This window comes from Dendrobates tinctorius, unplaced genomic scaffold (assembly GCF_039654945.1).
Source record: "Dendrobates tinctorius isolate UK_male_01 unplaced genomic scaffold, ASM3965494v1 ptg000062l, whole genome shotgun sequence".
In the NCBI taxonomy this organism is placed as follows: domain Eukaryota; kingdom Metazoa; phylum Chordata; class Amphibia; order Anura; family Dendrobatidae; genus Dendrobates; species Dendrobates tinctorius.
In genome coordinates this window covers 1581572-1603342 of record NW_027361730.1, presented here as the reverse complement: position 1 = coordinate 1603342, position 21771 = coordinate 1581572, and the positions used below count along the sequence as shown (strand labels likewise).

Below are 21771 nucleotides of genomic sequence, written 5' to 3'. Positions count from 1 at the left end.
ACAGTAGAAACTCCCCACCCACAAGTGACCCAATTTTGGAAACTAGACTCCCCCAAGGAACTTATTAGATGTGTGGTGAGCACTTTGAACCCCCAAGTGCTTCACAGAAGTTTATAACGCCCAGGCGTGAAAATAAAAAATCATATTTTTTCCACAAACATGATCTTTTAGTCCCCAATTTTTTTATTTTCCTAAGGGTAACAGTAGAAATTGGACCCCAAAAGTTGTTGTCCAATTTATCCTGAGTACGCCAATACCCCATATGTGGGAGTAAAGTACTGTACGGGTGTGGGAGAGAGGGTCCCCGTCGAGTGCCCGGCGAAAGACCACCAACAAGAACAGCGAGGGACGTCTGGACGGCTAAGTTGACTTTATAATTAAGGACCCATTGTTGGCCATACCGCGACCCTATAGTGACCGGCTGTTGCCGGAAGTAGTCGTGTTCTACCCGTTTGTGTGTGCTTGTATAGAACCCCCTGCGAGGGCAACCCGTGTTACCCCTTTTGGTGATCAGGCCGGGACTGAGGAAAGTTCCCTCTAGTCTTATAAACGTCAATATAGAAAGCACCTAACTGTCTCGCAACTCGTCACTGCATCCTGCGTACCTGCAAACACCACATGGGCACACATCGGGGCTCGGAAAGGAGGTAGTGACGTTTTTGAATGCAGACTTTGATGGAATGGTCTGCGGGTGTCATGTTGCATTTGGAGAGACCCCACCAGAACCACACCGCACAAAAGGCCCCTTTACATTTAGCGATGCACCAGCAATCCCAACAACGATACGACCCGGTCAGGATTGCTGGTGCATCGCTAAATGGTCGCTAGTGAGCTGCCACACAGGCAGATCTCACAGCGAGGCAGCAGCGATCTAGCGGTCGTTACTTACCTTTCAGACGCGGCGATCCTGACGTCCTTCCGTCCGCGTCCACGCGTCGCTCGTCGGCGCCAGCAGGAAGCGCCCGACAAGAAATGGAGCTGCGCGATCTCGCGCGATCAGCGATGGACAGCGGGGGAGCCGGTCAGAGGTAAGTATCACACATAGCGATATCGCTGCTGCGTCACCAAATCGGTGATGCTTTAGCGATATTGTTAGCAATATCGCTATATGTAAAACCCTCTTAACTGCTGCTGCCATTGCCTCCAAAGCTTCAGCTGAGGACTGGGAGGCCTTTGATGTGATAAGTGATTTAAGGAACTGCCATTATTACGTTGATTGCTTATTCTCTTTGCCCATTGCTTGTCACTGTACTGTTTAACATGCATTTAACTGTTCATCTCCCTGTGAGGAGTTTTCTCTTTGTTAAATTAAATCTGTTTAAGGCCTCTTTCACACATCAGGTTTTCGCCGTCAGGCGCGATCCGGCGCTTTTGACAGAAACCGGATCCGGCGAAATGCAATGCCGGATCCGGTTTCCCCCCCATTGACTTGCATTTGCGCCGGATCGCGCCGGATGGCCATGCGTTTCATCCGGTTTTCGCCGGATCCGGCAATGTGTCGCGATCCGGCGTCTGGAAAAAACGGCTACTGTAACGTTTTTTGTCTCCGGCGAAAAAGCCGGACACGCCGGATCCGGCGCGTCCGGCTTTTTCACACAATGAAAGCCTATGAGCGCCGCAATGCGCCTGATCCGGCGAAAGCCGGATCCGGTGGCCGGATCCGTTTTTTTTGGTCTGAGCATGCTCAGTAGCTCTGCCCACTACAACCTATCAAAGAAGGGCTGTAGGAACATGCTATATATAGTTTTCCAGTAGCCAATCCCGTTCGGAAGGCCACAAGGGTCAATTTTAAAAACCGGATCCGGCGTAATCCGTCGAAAGACTGATAGAAAAACGGATGAACCGGATGAGACGGATCCGGTTTTGTCTGTCAAGAACAAGACGGATCCGGCAGAAAACCGGATCCGGCACATCAGGTTTTACAAAACATTTGCCGGATCCGGCATTCCGGCACGTCGCCGGATCGCGCCTGACGCCGAAAACCTGATGTGTGAAAGTAGCCTAAGTGGTTCACCATTGAGGCCCCGCCACACACAGCGAGATCACTAACGAGATCGCTGATTTTGTGACGCCACAGCGATCTCACTAGCGATATCGCTGTGTGTGACACGCATCAGCGACCGCCCCCCCCCCCCCCGTCGGGTATCGCTGATCGTGCAGGAATGTCCTGGGCCATTATATGATCATTGGTCTCCCGCTGGCCAGCGCGCATCGCTGCATGTGGCAGCCGGAAACCAATGATCAGCGAGCTCCCAGCACTGTAAGCAGACCCTGGGAGCTGGTGTCGAATGTAAATATCGGGTAACTAAGCGAGCGCATCGCTTAGTTACCCGCTGTGTACCTTAGATACCAGCGTGCTCGCACGAGCATGCTGGTATCTAAGGTACACACCGGGTAACTAAGTGACGTGCGCGCTTAGTTACCTGATATTTACCTTGGATACCAGCGTGCTCGCTGGTCCTCATTGCTGGTGAGTCTGCCTGTTTGACAGCTCCCCAGCGATGATGTAGCGATGCATCAGCGATCCTGACCAGGTCGTATCGTTGTCGGGATCACTGGTGCATCGTTCAGTGTGACGGCACCCTTGCTCTGCCTCTCTTGGGTCACTACATCCCGCAACCTGCTTACACTGTCTCCCTAAGGCTATATTCACATGTTCCGTTTTTGTTGCGTTTTTCTTAATACAAATTAAAAGCTGATTTTTACAGTAACAGCAAAACCTATGAGACTTCTGAAATCTCATGCACGTTTGCTTTTTTTTTCCTCCTGACTGAATTGGAAAACTGCTGATTTTTTAAATCTGCAGCATGTCACTACTTTCAGTGTTTTTATAGTGTTTCTTTTTACCATAGAAAGCAGTGAGAGTGCAAAAACACTGGGAAAAAAACGCAGCCTGTTTTTGGTGAGTAAAACTAACTTTATTTAACGTGTATTATACTCCATTTCAGTTCTTTAGTTTTTGCTTTGGGTTCTTGCACCCCATGCATGCAAGGGTGTGATTTATATACCTTCCCATTGCTGGGTGTCCACTGTTGTGCCTAAGTCCTGCTCAGCCCTTATTCCCATTGCGATGCTTTTTGACACATAGTAAGGTTTTAACACCTTTACCCCCAAGCAGGGCCGCCATCAGGGCATTACTGCCCTGACTGGCATATGGGGCCTGGTCTCCTCTGCTCACCGGGCCCTTACCGGCAGGTAAACTGGGCCCTTAGCGCGGCGCTGCGGCAGCTAAACGCAATTGACATGCGGGTCCGCCGGCCTGCACGTCAATAGTTAACAGCCGCCAGCCAATCGGAGGCTGGCAGCTGACGTCAGCCGCAGCGTGCACATCGCCGGCGTCTGAGGTCACTGTCAGTCGCCGGCTAGTGCATGCTTCAGCTGTGTGGGGGGACGGAGCCTCGCCGCTGGAGCGCAGCCAGGTAAGAAGCACTTGTTTTTTTTTTGTTTTGTTTTTTTGAGAGTGGTGATCCAGGGGGCCCGGGGTAGACTGTGAGACGGGGGCAGAATACTGGACGCTGGGGCAGAATGCTGGACGCTGGGGCAGAATGCAGACACAGGGGTAGAATGCTGGACACTGGGGCCGAATGCTGGACACTGGGGCCGAATGCTGGACACTGGGGCAGAATGCAGACATGGGGGCAGAATGCTGGACACTGGGGCAGAATGCTGGATGCTGGGGCAGAATGCAGACAAGGGGGGCAGAAAGCTGGACACTGGGGCAGAATGCTGGACACTGGGGCAGAATGCAGACATGGGGGCAGAATGCTGGATGCTGGGGCAGAATGCAGACACGGGGTAGAATGCTGGACACTGGGGCAGAATGCAGGACATGGGGGTAGAATGTGACAGTGAGACACAGGAGGGGGCAGAATGCGAGACACGGGGCATGATGGAGATACGGGGCATGATTGGAGACAGATGTGGCAGGGTTGGAGACAGATCGCACAGAATCATGGGGCAGGATGGATACGATGGAGACAGATGGGGCAGAATGGGGAGATCATATGGGGCAGAATGGATACTCATGAGTGTGGAATGGGAGAACATATGGTTGAAGCCAGGAATGAGATACACCGGGGTCAGGATGGGGGATATTATTACCATAGGGGCTAATTAAGGGATATTATTACTGCAGTGATGTATTTAATTTTTTGAGTATACTGTTTAAATGGGGGAGCGGTCTTGTTACTGTGCAGAGCGACACTATGTCTCTTATTTCTTCATGTGGTGTAATGTAGAAGTTGGGAAAAAATAAGTAATGTGTTCTGCAAGCGGAGCTCTAGATAACTGTGTTATTTCCTGCAGAGACGAGCCCTGGCTGGAAGACGTGATGGCGATCTGTGCTGGATGAAAGATGAAAAGCAAGGATAAAGGACTTCACCTAGAGACATCACTGGTGAGTTAGTGTGTTACCTATACACTGACACTATACACAGAGATCCTGTGTATAATGTCACCAGTGATCACTGTATTACCTGTACACAGACACTGCATACTAAGTACAGCTCTCCTGTGTATAATGCCACTTATGGTGATAGTATTATTTTTTATTAATGATCAGTATTGTAGTATTCAGTCACCATGTGGTGGTAATATGTGGTCTGGGCTTGGTGCGGTGGTATTTGTCCCTTGTATGTGATATTATTCGGTCACTATGATAGTAATATGTGGTCTGGTCATGGTGTGGCGGTTTTTCTTCCTTGTATGTGGTATTATAGGTCACTATGTTGTGGTAATATGTGGTCTGGACATGGCGTTGCGGTATTTGTTCCTTTTATGTGATATTATTGGTCATTTTAAAAATTGAAAAATAAATAAAAATATACCTAAATTGTATTACATATTTTAACATTTAATAGGTTACAGTAGAGTAGGGCCTGGCCAAAAGTGTCTACCCTGTTATGGTGGCGGCTTAAAAAAATCTTTTGGCCAAAGCAAAAGCTGACGGCTATATGTGTGATCTGGTGATGGGAACTGTTAATGTGTGTAGGTGAGAAGTGGAGTTTTTCCAAGAGAGAGCGGTTGGACTGTGGACAGTTCGAGAGGTGGAGGCGGGGCTGGGTGGAGCCTGGGCGGAGTCTCAAGGGGACCCTGAAAATTTTGCCAGTATGGGGCCCCAAAATTCCTAGTTGCAGCCCTGCTCCCGAGGGTGGTTTGCATGTTAATGACCGGGCCAATTTTTACAATTATGACCACTGTCCCTTTATGAGGTAATAACTCTGAAACGCTTCCATGGATCCTGGTGATTCTGACAGTGTTTTCTCATGACATATTGTACTTCATGTTAGTGGTAAAATTTCTTTGATATAACTTGCGTTTATTTGTGAAAAAAAATGGAAATTTGGCAAAAATTTAGAAAATTTCGCAATTTTCCAACTTTGAATTTTCATGCCCTTAAATCACAGAAATATGGCACACAAAATACTTAATAAGTAACATTTCCCACATGTTTACTTTACATCCGGACAAGTTTGGAACCAAAATTTTTTTCTGTTAGGAAGTTATAAGGGTTAAAAGTTGACCAGCGATTTCTCATTTTTACACCATTTTTTTTTTAGGGACCGCATCACATTTGAAGTCACTTTGAGGGGTCTATATGATAGAAAATACCCAAAAGTGACACCATTCTAAAAACTGCACCCTCAAGGTGCTCAAAACCACATTCAAGAAGTTTATTAACCCTTCAGGTGCTTCACAGGAATTTTTTGAATGTTAAAAAAAAAATGAACATTTAACTTTTTTCACAAAAAAATTACTTCAGGTTCAATGTTTTTAACAAGGGTAACAGGAGAAATTAGACTGCAAAAGTTATTGTGCAATTTGTCCTGAGTACACTGATACCCCATATGTGGGGGTAAACCACTGCTTGGGCGCGTGGCAGAGCTCAGAAGGGAATGAGCGCCGTTTGACTTTTTTCAACGCAGAATTGGCTGGACGTCATGTCGCGTTTGGAGAGCACCTGATGCACCTAAACAGTGGAAACCCCCCACAAGTGACCCCATTTTGGAAACTAGACTCCCCCAAGGAACTTATCATATGTGTAGTGAGCACTTTGAACCCCCAAGTGCTTCACAGAAGATTATAATGCCCGGCATTTAAAATAAAAAAAAGAACATTTAACTTTTTTTCACAAAAAAATTAATTCAGGTTCAATTCTTTTTATTTTCTCAAAGGTAACAGGAGAAATTGGACCCCAAAAGTTGTTGTCCAATTTGTCCTGAGTATGCTGATACCCCATATGTAGGAGTAAACTACTGTATGGGCTAACGTCGGAGCTCGGAAGGGTAGTGACGTTTTGGAATGCAGACTTTGATGGAATGGTCTGCGGGTGTCATGTCGCGTTTGGAGAGCCCCTGATGTGCCTAAACAGTGGAAACCCCCAAGTGACCCCATATTGGAAACTAGACCCCTTAAGGAACTTATCTGGATGTGTGGTGAGCACTTTGAACCCCCAAGTGCTTCACAGAAGTTTATAATGCCCGGCCTTTAAAATAAAAAAAAAAACATATTTTTTCCAAAAACATGATGTTTTAGTCCCCAATTTTTATTTTCTCAAAGGTAACAGGAGAAATTGGACCCCAAAAGTTGTTGTCCAATTTGTCCTGAGTACGCTGATACCCCATATGTGGGAAGTAAAGTACTGTACGGGCACACATCGGGGCTCGGAAAGGAGGTAGTGACGCTTTGGAATGCAGACTTTGATGGAATGGTCTGCGGGTGTCATGTTGCATTTGGAGGGCCCCATTTTGGAAACTAGACCCCCCAAGGAACTTATCTAGATGTGTGATGAGTACTTTGAACCCCCATGTGCTTCACAGAAGTTTATAACATAGAGCCATAAAAATAAAAAAATCATATTTTTTTCAACAAAATGATTTTTTATTTTCCCAAGGGTAACAGGAGAAATTGGACTCAAAAAGTTGTTGTGCAATTTCTCCTGAGTAGGCTGATGCCCCATATGTGGGGGTAAACCACTGTTTGGGCGCATGGCAGTGTTTGGAAAGGGAAGCTTTCAACGCAGAATTGGCTGGAATTGAATTCAGAAGCCATGTCACGTTTGGATGTGCCTGAACAGTGAAAACCCTTCAATTCTAAATCCAACCCTAACCCCAACACACTCCGAACCCTAATCCCAACCCTAACCCTAACGAGAAAATGGAAATAAATACATTTTTTGTAATTTTATTATTTTTCCCTAACTAAGGGGGTGATAAAGGGGGGTTTGATTTACTATTCATGGCGGGTTTTTATGTTTGGCAGCTGTCACACGCTAAAAGACGCTTTTTATTGCAAAAAAATAGTTTTTGCATCACCATATGAGAGCTATAATTTTTCCAGATTTTGACCCACAGAGTCATGTGAGGTCTTATTTTTTGCGGGACAAGTTGATGTTTTTATTGGTACCATTTTCAGGCACATGACTTTTTTTATCGCTTTTTATTCCGATTTTTGGGACACAGAATGAACAAAAACCAGCAATTCATGAATTTCTTTTGGGGGGGCGTTTACACTGTTCCGCGTGCGGTAAAATTGATTAAGCAGTTGTATTCTTCGGGTTAATACAATGACAGCGATACCTCATTTATATCTTTTTTTATGTTTTGTCGTTTTTATACAATGAAAACAATTTTATATAAAAAATAATTATTTTTGCATCGCTTTATTCTGCGAGCTATAACTTTTTATTTTTTTGCTGATGGAGCTGTATGGGTGCCCGTTTTTGCGGGTCAAGATGACGTTTTCAGCGGTACCATGCTTATTTATATCCGTCTTTTTGATTGCGTGTTATTGCACTTTTTGTTCGACAGTATGATCAAAAGCATTGTTTTTTGCCTTGTTTTTTTTATTTTTTAAGGGGTTCACTAAAGGGGTTAACTAGTGGGACAGTTTTATAGGGCGGGTCATTAATTATGGACGCAGCGATACTAAATATGCACACTTTTATTGTTTTATTTATTTAGAAAAAAAAAGAATTAGGGAATATTTTTTTATTTTCTTTATTTACAAATTTTTTAAAAATTATTTTTACACTTTTTTTTTTACTTTATTGCATTGTCCCAGGGTGGGACTTTACTATATAAAGTCAGGCACTGAGATGCCGCCTCCCTGCAGGCCCCCACAGCCATCTTGGATCTTGCTCGCGTTGTTTTGAGGGCCTCAGGGAAGCACGCAGGGAGCCCCCTCCCTGTGCGATGCTTACCTATGCCCCCGAAACACTGCGATCATGTTTGATCGCAGTGTCCCGGGGGTTAATGTGCCGGGAGCGGTCCATGACAGCTCCTGGCACATGGTGTCAGCTGTGATAATCAGCTGACACCCAACCGCGATCAGCTGCGCTCCCCCCGTGAGCGCAGCTGATCGCGATGACGTACTATTCTGTCCATGGGCATTAAGGCCCAGGGCACATGGACTGGATAGTACGTCAAATGTCAGGAGGGGGTTAATATTAGAGGTTAGGACCATCCCAATTTGGGTACACCTTGATGCAAGTGGGATGGCTTTTTTGCTTTTTTTTTTAATCAAAAATGGTGTTTGCTAAGTACCCAAGTTTATTTATATGCACTATTACTTTTTACTTACAGCGGGGTATATATTAATTTGATTTCTATCTTAGGTTTAAACATGTACTGTAGACAAATTACGCATTTATCTGCACCAAAAAAGCAGAAAAACCTGCTTTTTGTAAACTGCTTCTTTACTGCAAAGAGATCAAGTTTTGCTTGCAGAAAAAAAAATGCGTGTGAACATAGTCTACTGAATTAATCTCATCTCTGCCTAACCTTGCATCAGAAAATCAAATTACGGTAGTTATTGAGAAAATTATAATAGATTGTTGGGTAGCGGGAGCTTTTTCTGTTATGCACCTCCCATTCTTAAAAATGACAGTGACATGGTAATGTTTTCCTTGCTATAAAACAAGCACAAGCTAATTAATAAATGTTTCCAATTGTGAGTAACCACCCTTGGGCTACACAAGGTGGTAGTTGCACTAGCACTTTGGCTACAAGGAGAAACCCAGTAAAAAGAATATATTTTTTTAAGTGTTATGTGTAGAGTTACTTCAATTACAGTACATATTTGAGACCAACGCCATGGGTACTGCATGTGTTTTACCACTGCCATCAGCGTGCATGGAGAAGAAACAGAAATAACAAAGAAACTGCTGGGTTGCATTATTAACTACTTGAGGAAATCTCAAAGACTATTAGTTCCGGAGAGCTTTTTTTCTTACATTGTGTAGATTTTCCAATGATTGCTTTATTTGTTTTTTATGTATGTGTAGCCATAAAATACAATTCTAATAGTAGTTGCTTTTTAAACTAAATAACCCCTTAGCTATATAGTATTTCCTGTGTAATCCCGTCATGCGGAATTCTTAAAATGCCTCAGTGACATTAATTCCAATTGCAACAGGGCGAGGCAGACAGAAACGACACCTAGCTCCTAGTCTATTGCCTCTTTTTTTTCATGGTACTGATTGACCTACAAACATCAACAGTCTGTCATCCATGAAAAGTTTCCCAGAATGAATTTTCAGTTCACACAATTCAAAGTTTGAAATTTGAAGCAGCAAAAGAAACAAAGTAACAAAAATAGTAATGTAAACACAGTGGGGAAAAGGTATTGACAAGAAAAATGCAATTTAGTGCTGGCAAAATTCAACCAACTGTCCTACTGTATTTTTATCAAAATAATGCCTTCTGCAACGAGGTGTTCGAATCTGTTCCCGCCTACCCACTGTAGATATAAACATCGGCGGTTGTTGGGCTTTGTGAAGCGCCGACGTTTCTCAACTGTTGGCATTCTCGCAGTGCTCAGAACCCCAGGGTCCTGCAAGTGCTACGTTTCTGGTGCAGGAGCGATAGCTCTGAAAGGTGACATCATCAGGACCTGATTGCAAAGATTAATAGACATGTGTATTTTTTTTCACTTGACAAAAACTGATGAAACTTTAACCAAAAACTGACAGTAAAAACTGATGTGGCGCCCCTGAGGCTCAGTCGCCACAGAGGTACTGCACCTTCTCCTAAGGTGTAGTGCCCCACCACCTAGGTAAGTTGGGAGCTCCTTTCCACACTCCAACAATCGCATCCCACACTACAGGGTAGTTCAGCACAACCACATAGAGGGCTCTCTCTCCTCCTAGACATTAGGAGTACCTCTGGTGGTTCCATGCATGGAACACTGGATGTGCTGGGAGGCGGGTGGAGTTGAGACGCATATAAAAGGTTGGGAAGGTTTAGAATTACAGATCAGATCAGTCGGGGCTGAGTCTGGACAGTCAGTCAGGAGAGTCTGAGGACGGGTCCGAGAGGAAGGAGATCCCTAGAAGAGGGAGAGAAGGAGTGCTGCAGCTGCCTCAGTGATCAGAGCCAGCTGGCACGGGAAAGGAACAAGAGAGAGAAAGACGTAGAACTGCAACCTAAGCTTCCATAGGAAAGAGAGACAAGTACGGAACGAAGGAGTAGAGAGAACAGAGAGGAGTTGTGGGTTGGAAGAGGAACCCTGCCTATAGGTTCTCAGTGCAAGGCCAGGGCCCGGTCCCCGAGGTTGTATGGACACTTATGGTTCTGCAGCAGACACCAGTGGAGTAGTTGGCTGTAAATGCACTACTCTCAACTAAGACTCGGGGCACAACAGCAACTGAATAGAGAGCCAGGACTCCGGAGAAAGGAGTCCCTGACAGAGGCTACAGCTGTCTGCCATACGAGTAGAATTGCTAGGAACATCTGACAGGAAGAACTCCAGAGTACCACGGTACTGGAGAGCTTCACACTAAAAGACGCATTGGCGGAGTCGTTCAGGAAAGGTACGTGGTGGCGGAGTGTTGGAGAGGGGAGCCCTGACTTGCCCGGGAGGTTGACTGAGTCTCTGCCCCGGAGGACACGGCATGGAAGCGGGCACCAGTGTGTACCACGAACTGTGAGTAAAGCGTTGAAACTGCAAGCCCTGGTGTCCTCCATTCATTTGCGCACTAACATCTTCAGCACCGCTACACCTGGGTACCAATCCCCTCACCGCTTGTGCCTCTCCTCTAATCTTACATTCACACTGCCCTGGGACTACAGCTCCACCTGTGGGGAGCTACACCATCTTTGCTGCACCATCTCATCAGTCCCAGTGGATCTGCATGCAGCGTTGGCTTAACATCTTACTTGCCAAACACCACAGGTGGCGTCACGAACTGTTCACATAAACTATATCACAAACCACCATTGATTTGGGCGCCCAGGGCCACGGACCGGGTCACCGCTGCTGTGACACATCCCACGGACACCGGCCCGGTACCAAGTACCCCATGGCCCTGGGAGGGCGACCCACTGACACAAGCCAAGCACTGAGGATAAAGACTGACACACAAACCAAGCACTGAGGGAAACAACTGACACACAAACCAACCACTGAGGGTAAAAACTGACAAATTCCCTCAAGTACTTTTCCAGTGATTTTGTCACATATTCCCCCCCATGCCCAAAGCCGGGGGTTTGGCACTTTCAGTCACCAAACAGGGAAGTCTAGATAGGGCATCTGTGTTATCATGCAACTTCCAAGACCTGTGCTCCACATGAAAGTTGAAGTTCTGTAGTCTTAGAAACCATCTAGTCACCCAGTCATTCTTCCCATTCCTTTCCCTCATCCATCTCAGGGGTGCATGATCTGACACTAGCCTGAACGTCCAGTCTAACATGTTTTATCTAAACCCAGATGCCCACCCAAGACATGAGAATGGGCCAGGTTTAGTTCACTATCAATACGCTTATAGGGTCCTGGTACTAACAGCTTCTCTACTAGTTCCCCTGTTACATCAGTGTATATATATATATATATGTGGCGCACCTTCTCCTAAGGTGTGGTGCCCCACCAACTAGGTAAGTTGGGAACTCCTTTCCTCACTCCAACACCTGCACCCCACACACGGGATAATTCAGCAGGACCAGATTGCGGCTTCATGCTTAGAGGGTAGCAGGCACCTTTCGTGGGTCCTTGCTTCGTAACACGAGATGTGCTGGGAGGTGGGTGGAGTTGAGGTTCATATAAAAGGTTTGGAAGGTTTAGAATTAGGGGTTCAGTCTGGAGGTCAGTCTGAGAGGAGGCCACTCGGGAGGAGTGGGGATACCTGGAGGAAGGGATGGAGGAAGGAGTGCTGCAGCTGCCTCAGTGATCTGAGCCAGCTGGCACAGGAAAGGAACAGAAGGAGAAAGACGTAGAACTGCAACCTAAGCTTCCATAAGAGAGAGAAGGAACAGCGCAGAACAAAGGAGTAGGAGAACAGAGAGGAGTTGTGGGTTGGAAGAGGAACCCTGCCTATAGGTTCTCAGCGCAAGGCCGGGGCCCGGTCCCCGAGGTTGTATGGACACTTATCGTTCTGCAGCAGACACTGGTGGAGTAGTTGGCTGTAAATGCACTACTCCCATCCAAGACTTGGGGCACAACAGCAACTGAATAGAGAGCCAGGACTCCGGAGAAGGGAGTCCCCGAGAGAGGCTACAGCTGTCTGTCATACAAGTAGAGTTGTTAGGAACATCTGACAGGAGCAACTTCAGAGTACCACGGTACTGGAGCTCTTCACACTAAAAGGCGCAATAGAGGAGTCGTTCAGGAAGGGTACATGTTGGCGGAGTGTTGGAGAGGAGAATCCTGACTTGCCCGGGAGGTTGAGTCTCTGCCCCGGAGGACACGGCACGGAAGCAGGCACCAGTGTGTACCACGAACTGTGAGTAAAGCTTTGGAACTACAAGCCCTGGTGTCTTCCATTCAATTGTGCGCCAACACCACCAGCACTGCTACATCTGGGTACCAGCATTCCTCACCCCGCCTGCGCCTATTCTCATCTATTGCCATTACACTGCCCTGAGGTTACAGCTTCACCTGTGGGGAGCTACACCATCTATGCTGCAACACACCATCAGCCCCAGAGGATCTGCACGCAGCGTTGGATTAACATCTTGCTTGCCAAACACCACAGGTGGCGTCACGAACTATCACATAAACTATATCACAAACCACCCTTGATTTGGGCGCCCAGGGCCACGGACCGGGTCACAGCTGCCGTGACACATCCCCCTGACACCGGCCCGGTACCAAGTACCCCACAGCCCTGGGAGGGCGACCCATATATCTTTGTGTAAGGCCCCGATCAGACATGAGTGATTTTTCTCTTTTGCAAAAAACAGCCTGAATTTCATCAGTTTTTTTTATGTGTCATCAGAGTTTGGTCAGTTTTTACCAGAGTTTGCTCAGTGTGTCAGTTTTTAGCATCAGTTTGGTTAGTGTGTTAGTTTTTACTATCAGTTCACTCCGTGGGTCAGTTTTTACCATTAATATTTGGTCCATGTGTCAGTTTTTACCATCAATATTTGGTTCCTGTGTCACATTTTACCATCAGAGTTTGGTCTGTATGTCACCTTTTACCATCAGAGTGTGGTCCATATGGCAGTTTTTACCCTCAGTGCTTGGTTTGTGTGTCAGTTCTTACACTCCTTGCTTGGTTTGTGTGTCAGTTTTTATTCTCAGTGTTTGGTTTGTGTGTCGGTTTTTACCCTCAGTACTTGGTTTGTGTGTCAGTTTTTATTCTCAGTGTTTGGTTTGTGTGTCAGTTTTTACCCTCAGTACTTGGTTTATGGGAGGGGGAATGGGTGCAGGAACAGAATGGGGAAGGGGAATGTATGGAAAGTGAGGGATGTGTAAGGAGACTATTAAGGGGAATGGTAGGAGGACACGGTATGTTCAGAGAAAAGTGTGAGCGGATAAAGAACAGAGACTAGGTAGTGTGAGGGAGGTATAGAAAGGGGGCAGTATGTAAAGACAGTGTGAGAACATGGCAAGGAGGGAAAGTGCCTGTGTGTAAGCAGTCAGATAGGCAGGTTATGGGCAGTGATAGGACACAGTTAATCTACATAATGTGGTAGTTCAGCTCACTCAGCGGTACATGGAGGTAGAAAACAGGAACATTGTCTCTTTAAATCTTCTGTTGGTTTATTAGACAGATGGCATAAACCAACATGAAGGGAAAAATAAATACAGCCCTTTGGTGCAAAACAGGAAAACAAAGAAAGCAAAATGCTGCAACACAGTCCATACTATTGCGGGAAGTGGCCCAGATTCAGTCTTTCCTCCTCAGGACATATACTACTGGATGTCCTCTCTCCAGCCCTGCTAAACCAAGACTGCCTCTGGAGTCCAGCTATTTAAGCCCTAGGTCACACCCTGGAGTGGAGATAAAGTGGACATCCTCCCACCCGCTCTATGGATGTCCACATGAAATCCAGCCAATTATAAAAATTAGTTAACCTGTTACGGGGTTACCGTGACAGTGTGGAGCCAGAAGACCGCAGCATCTGATTCCTCCTACTCCGGCGCTGAGAAGCACTTCTCCTTCATTTTAAGTGTGCTTGTTTCTTCTGGCACAACAGGGGTTAATCGGCCAAGTTGGAAATCCCTGTGATCACAGCTGAGCTCGGTTAGCCACTCCTTTCCTTTATAATCTCAGCTCTGTTACAAATCCTTGTCAGAGATAGCTTTTGCTGCATGGTTAACAGAGGGAGAGGAGTTCATATGAGGAGAGTTGAAGGATTTATTAGTGACTGCTACTTGGTTTGTATGCGATGGTAATTCCCTATCCTTATCTATTTTGGTTTATTCGCCTACCTCCATGCCCCAGTGCATTCATCTGTTAAATGTTAGTGAATATTTTGTACGCATGGAGTTTTCTGTTAACCCTTGTTTGTGTTGCTTTGTTTGTCGGGTTAGTGTATTGTGGTGCACCGTAGCGTCCCCACTTCCCTGAGTGGGGAAAGAAAACAGACGGAGGTCTAACTCAGGAGATAAGGTAAGGGTGGAGGCACAGGCATCTTCACCTTCAGAAGTATCCCGGGGAGTAGGGCAAGCTAGGGCACCCCCTAGTGTTAGGGACAGGGAAGGAGCCCCTGGTCCCATGTCAATCTGACAGCTGTCGTGACATAACCCCTCACCATACTTAGTGTGCTGGAGGAAAAAGTCTGGGTTTTATATCACTGACGCCATGAAACGTGGTCAAACAAATCTTCCCTCCAGCACTTTGCCAGTGACTTTGTCACACAGTTAGATTATAGGCGGGTAATGGGCAGGAATAGAACACAGGTAATTACTTAGACATAGAGAGTGCCTTGTAAGCAGTCTGATAGGTAGGTGACGGGCAATGATAGATCACAGGTAATAATCTTATTTTCCTAATGAAGTATATTACATACTATTTTTATGGCAGTGCATAGAAATTATGGTGAAGATTGATCTGATTTGAAGGTAAACTGGCTTAGTTGGCCATAACAAAAAATCAGATTCCACCTTTCATTTTCCGAAAGAGCTCTAAAAATGAAAACTAGGATCTGATTGGTTGCTAAGGGAAGCTAAGCCAGTTTTCCCCCATATAATTTTGACAACGCTCCCCCATGCGCCTCCCTAGTGTATAGCTTCCTTGTTCAGAGGTACAATAAGGTTGGGTAATTAATAATAACTGAAATTTAGCCTGATATATCAACATGATCTTGCCCATGTCACTTATTTCAATTACCTCGGTAACAACTGGCACTTTGGTACCCAAAGTCCCCTGCTTTTTAGATGTTTGTGTCCCCAACTGCATCCGCCTCCCACCATTATCAACTACAATGATTAAGTTGCTTAACAAGAAACACTTTGATATTGTGCAGTGCACAATACAGTTCTCTTTTGCACACTGTATAGTTTGCAAAAAGACACACGTTTTAGTAAAAGAGGCCAAAAAAAGTAAAAAAAAGTTTATGGTAGCTATAGTGTGGGCCCCTAGAGTAAATTCCACTTATGGGTCCTAGGCACACTAGTCCAACGCTACATCCAGGTGTCTCATCAAATACTCCATCACACTATTACATCCTCATGGTGAAGATTAAATACTACCAAGAAAACATCTAGGGGAGGAGTCCTGAGAAGATCATTTGCATATTCCCAGTGCAACAGAAAGGACATTGGACAACCAAGTGAATTTTGTCACAATCTTCACCGCTTTGACATCATATAAACAGTAAGTACAGTGAAGAGGCCAGGAGCCATTTGGTGAGCTGCATTGCATGCTACATGTTCACAGACTTACCAGTGGAAAAGCCAAACTTCACATGCCACAAATGCAAGCTTGTGTCCTTGTTGGAGGAAAAGTTGCAAAGTCTATAAGAGAGAAAAGCTACATTGAAAATTATTAAGGAAGGTAAGGAGTTCTTAAACAGAGAATTATCTCTTCAGGATACAAAAAGAGCAAAAATTTGTAGTGCACATGAAGAAACAGAGGAATGGAAGCATGTGACCCAGATAAGTAGGAGGATCGGGAGGCAGCCAGCACCCATACTGCTCAGGAACCAATACCAGGCTCTCACGCAGGAGAACGATGAAAAAAACATCAAGATAAAATTTTGCCTACAAAAAACAACCTTGTACGCACTCAGAGTCCTTTGGATGGAGAAAGACAATTGTTGTGAAGAAAAGGAGAGTGGTGGTCATGGGGGATTCCTTTGCTTCTCATTGATGAAAGATTTTGTTCTAGCTTTACATGACTTGAGCCCTGCCTCTAGAAGCCTGTTATGAACTGTTCTTGCCGTGCACTTCATCCCAGCTGCCATTTGCCATTCCTTTTGTAGGTCACTTGATGCCATCCTGCAGTTGCTGAGTGACATTCAAATGAGAAGACGGTCATCCCGCTCAGTGGAGAGTTGTTTTCGCCCTCTGCTGGTCTGTAGCTTCATTGTCCCCAATGTCTGCTGCTTGACCTTGTTGTAATGGACTGTCGTCTTAGAAATTTATGGATGGCGGCAACAAAACGCTCACTGTAACCCTATGCTAGTAAAGCCAGAATTGAGACCTTCTTTTCCTCACTCAAGACTTTTCTTTTCAACTCCTTTGGCATGGTTATAAGTTATTTTTTCATTCCTATTACTTTTGGGATATTACTAGCACTTGTTTGCCATCCAACTTGTCCTATTGCAAGAGGATTGTGAACACCACAGCAGGTTTTTTATATGGGAGCTGTCTCATAGATGAATACTGGTCCGAGTGCTGTGTGATGTTTTATCGCAGAACTCGTCCGTATTCCTTGCGAGTGTGACCCCGGCCTTAAAGGGGTATTCCACTACATTTACACATTTTCCCTATGAATTCACCCTTGCAAAAGAAAACTTCTCCAAAACAGAGTAGTGGCCGAGCAGAAAAGCAGGTGTGACTGGAGCACAAGGCTTCCGCTAACTGCACACAGAAGGGTCCATGAAGAATGCATAAGACAAGTGTAAGACTAGACAGGGAGGCTGGGGCAGTTGCCCATGGCAACTAGTAACAGCCGCTGTCATTTGCCAATAACAGCTGTGACAGCCCATTGGTTGCTATGGACAACGGCCTCATATGAATAATAATGTCACCGCGCAGAGGAGAACACAGAACGTGTCTTCCCATAACCAGGGAGAACCCCTTCCTCAGCATTCACACCGTCCGTCACGTCTGACGCTACACACCATGTCTGTTTACGTATGTCCCTGCTGCTCGGTCCAGTGACCAGCCACTACCTCACAGGTGTCCGTGGCCTCAGCCTGTGATAGACAGCTGAAAAGACCAATCAGCAGGCAGCTGGCAGAGCAGCGCGCCAATCAGCGACAGGTAAACGCTGTGGTGGAATGATAAGCCGCTGGAGCGGGCGGCAGCTGGCAGTGCGGGCGCGGATCATTCGGGAATACCTGCTGCTGATCAAAGAGCCTAACGACTGGCAACGCTAGGGGGCGCTGTGCCCCTAATTAATTAGCTCCCTCCCCGGTACTCGAGTGTCGGTCTGTGGCACAAGAAGCTGCAGAGAATACAGCCATGGCGAGGACAGCGGCCACCGGCGTCACCGGGGAGGATTTCTCCTTCGTCAGTCCCGTGGTGAAGTATCTCCTCTTCTTCTTCAACACGCTCTTCTGGGTGAGTCGCTGTTACTCTGCTCTGGACGTGTGTATGGCGCCCCCCATGCCATGGGAGTACCCCCATTCCTGGGCACAGCTCGGGCACTACAGGGGTGTGGGCAGTGGGGTGGCCAGTGTCTATTCCCAGGAGACCTGTCTGTGTACTGTACAATCTGCCTGACTGTACGATCTCTTTATGTGCGATCTGCCTGTGTCATCTGTCAGACTGCACTTTGTGAGCACAGACCCTCAGAGAATGTCCACATATGGCCCAAGAATGGCCAAATCTGTCTGTTTTACATGCAATGTACAGATCTTGTCACAAATTTGCCCTGTGCATTACGGAGGATTTAATTATTGTTTAAAATCCAAGGAAAATAACTCACATGCTGAGGATTTAACGACCCCTATGCAAGAACTCCATAGTAGCCCCCATTATCCCAAAGCTTATCATGAAGCACCTAATTATTTCTCGCTCACAGGTCACCAGTAATGATGAGATATGGAGTTTATTAGCTCAGATCACTTACATGCCATCTAATTGCTAATAAGAAATTGTTTCTAAGATGAGCGTTCACCCACTGACCTATCAGGGCATCCGGTGGCATGTCCTCCCCTGCGCCCAGGATCGCCGGTGCATGTGTGACAGATGGACTGCATGCAGCGCTGACTGTCCTTTCCTGACGGACCCCAGTGTGATCCAGTGGGTCTATTGGGCACTAGTTATGTCTGTCATCCAGATCTGCCTGCACTTCTACTCCAGAGAGGCAGCTCCTCTACCCGTCATCATCCCCAGCACCTCCTGGGATTAGTAGACCCAGTGTCATCGTTGTGGCATGACACACACATGATATTGTACCAAGCCTACTAACCAGAAGAGGCGCCAGGGACGCTGGCTGGTGGTAGGAGGACTCTGCTCCGGCAGTCAGCAACGATTGACATGGCCGCTGAACTCAACTCTAGTACTCCACCATACAGTTACACTTCAGTGAGGCTCAAAAAGCAGAGCGGTGCTCCTAGAAAGGTAGAAGGGTATCTTTATTAGAGCAGAGCAATGTAGATGATCTTTGGAGTAGTCGCTTTGCCTTTAAATGGAATCTGTCAGAAGGATTAACCCTCCTAAGCCATCTATATGGGCATGTACTGTAGGTCCCAAAACACTGAAGAAAATGATATTTTGATATCTGCGATCTGATGTCCTATTCCAGAGAAATTCATGTTCATCCTTTTGACAGATTCTCTTTAAGGCCATTACATATGGTTACATATCAACTCGCTGGAATAATTTTTGTGGCATTTCCTTTCTCCAATGCGTGGGGAGATTCCTTCCAAATGGTCTCAAGAGCAGCATGCTGGAAGCCCCTCTTCGCCACCTTCCAAGGAAGCATCCTGCTCATTGCAAGTACTGCTCCATTTTCTGCCATCACTATAGGTGGACTTACAAGCTAGAAGGTCTGCCACAGTTTCTGGCTCCCTGAGGAAAGCATATGTATATCGAATGCTACATCTTAGGCCGGGCTCACGGTAGCGCCTGTCCTCCAATGCGAGATGCTAATGATCCCTCGGCAACAGCTCTGCAGCGAGTGTAAGCCGAGTGTCAATTCTCTGATCCTTTCACATGGGATTCTCGGAAGCCCTCACAGCATGCTATGATTGTTTCCTTATGCCGAATTGCAGATCTGAGCTGCCCCATAGAATAACACTGGTCCGAGTGATATGCAATGTTTTATCGCATAGCACTTGGCCATGTTCTACACTCGTGTGAGCAAGCAATTAGTGTAGGCACCCATGAGCGTTTTCTTTCCATCTGAGAAAAACACTCCGATTATTCTGATCAGAGTGGCATCAATTTTTCTTGGAGGTGGAGACAAAAAAATTGGTTCTCCACCTTCTCCATTCTGTGAGTCTGTGAAAATGGGACTGCACTTATACGTCATCCGAGTGCGGTTTAGTGTTTTTCACTGAACAATAGACTTGCATGGATGTTACCTAAATGCCTTGACATTATGTAAAGGTTCCCACCGTTTCAGAAGGCCTGTGCCAGCATCCCCTCGCAACACCCATCTAATTGGACAACACTAGAAAGCAGCAAAGTAATAATCACATATTAACAAATGTGCACATCTCTGCATAACTTGTCATGGCGGTGACAGTGACACAACGGGGAGGACGGCTGACTTCCGCAATGTACAAGGTCACGGACGGTATTTTGTTTCTCCCCAAACATTTGCTCAGGCTTACATATTGGCTCCAAGATAAGTCATGCCATATAATATACAAGTGGTGCTGAGAACAGCCAGCGGGTGCAATTAAAATATCAGTGTGACCCAAACCTATCCCCTATAATTAATGAAATGCTAATGCTCAGTGGATAGCACTGCAGCCTTGCAGCGCTGGGGTCCTGGGTTCGTATCCCACGAAGGACAACATCTGCAAGGAGTTTGTATGTTCTCCCCGTGTTTGCGTGGGTTTCCCCTGGGTACTCCGGTTTCCTCCCACACTCCAAAGACATACTGACAGGGAATTTAGATTGTGAGCCCCATCGGGGACAGTGATGATAATGTGTGCAAACTGTAAAGCGCTGCAGAATATGTTAGCGCTATATAAAAATAAAGATTCTTTATTATTAATACTGGGGGGGATCTGCACACAGGCCTGTCCCTGCAGGTGGGAACAGAATGACACTTGTGTGCATTCCTGAAACACTACTAGGTGTCTCTCCCCTCCTCTGTCTCTGTCATTCAGTTTTCATTTTTCCTTTTTTTTGACAAAACCACAAATTGCTCTATTTTTAACAAATAACTGAACTATGCTTACTTCTCATAACCCCCTCCGGTGATCGTGCACGCGACCAATATCGTACGAGGCGAGCGCTATCTATGGTTTCCCCGAAACCACTCGTACCCATGATATTGTATAGGGCTGTGCACATGTCCGATTTTTTTTTTTTTTTTTCCCTCGGACAGAGTGGGCCGCAGGAAAAAATTGGAGACCTGTCCGATTTTGATCCCGAGTGTCGGATCGAAATCAACAGTGCGAATCTATCGTTTTTTCAACATCTGACACAACAGAGAGAGTGGAGAAACTTTTTTTTTTTTCTCCACCTCCGAGAAAAATATGTCACTCCGATCAGAGTATGATTAGAATTATTGTACTGTTTGCCTCAGATGGAGAGAAAGCAGTTGTGTGCACCTATCCTTAGGCCGGTGTCACACTTGCGAGTGTGATGCGAGGAACTCGCGCATCAACACCCGGCACTGCCGCTGGCACTCAGGACCGGAGCTGTGGCTGCATAGAAATACAGATACAGCCCACACTCCGGTCCCGAGTGCCGGCGGCAGTGCCGGGTGTTGATGCAAGAGACTCTCGCGAGTTTCTCGTATCACAGACCCCGACCTTAGTCTACAAGCGGTCAGCATGTGACCACAGCAGCAAGCACTAGCGGAGATACTGGCATAATGGTTCCCATCTCAGAGCCGGTAGAGCCGAGGACACTGATTGGCTGCAGTGGTCCTATGTAATCTGCTTGTAAGCAAAGACTGGAAGACCCATCGGGGCATCGGAAAAGGAATACCAGGTGGAGGTGTGTAGACTTTATTTGTAATCTTGTATTATTCTCAGCTATGTTTTTTTTTCCTATTGAAAGCTGGATTACTCTTTTAATATTTTTTGCCTTTCCATTGTAATAATAATGTAAACATGTCTTGGACGTAGATACATTATATGTAGAAAGTACTCAGTACCGGTAATTCAAGGGAGTAATACATGGATCCTGTATCATTTGTTCACACTTGGGGGTGGGGTATTTCTTAACAAGTAAATGCAGTTGATAGCTCACATT

The 21771-nt window shown here is 46.1% G+C and overlaps 1 protein-coding gene and 1 long non-coding RNA gene across 4 annotated transcripts in view; one reads left to right on the top strand and one right to left on the bottom strand.

The window, feature by feature from the left end:
* The window catches only part of LOC141092885 (uncharacterized), a 57503-nt gene extending 38765 nt beyond the window's left edge, over positions 1-18738 (bottom strand). The window contains exons 1-2 of one of the 2 annotated variants that reach the window (XR_012232948.1): positions 18517-18738; positions 16106-16176 (exon numbers count right to left, since the gene is read on the bottom strand). This is a non-coding gene — a long non-coding RNA (uncharacterized lncRNA). The remainder of the gene's footprint in view (positions 1-16105; positions 16177-18516) is intronic. The other variant, XR_012232947.1, reaches the window with a different exon arrangement.
* The window catches only part of TSPAN33 (tetraspanin 33), a 63072-nt gene continuing 58809 nt past the window's right edge, over positions 17509-21771 (top strand). Inside the window, exon 1 of one of the 2 annotated variants that reach the window (XM_073579206.1) lies at positions 17509-17949. In XM_073579206.1, the coding sequence (XP_073435307.1) occupies positions 17851-17949 (99 nt within the window). In that variant the 5' untranslated portion in view covers positions 17509-17850. The remainder of the gene's footprint in view (positions 17950-21771) is intronic. The other variant, XM_073579205.1, reaches the window with a different exon arrangement.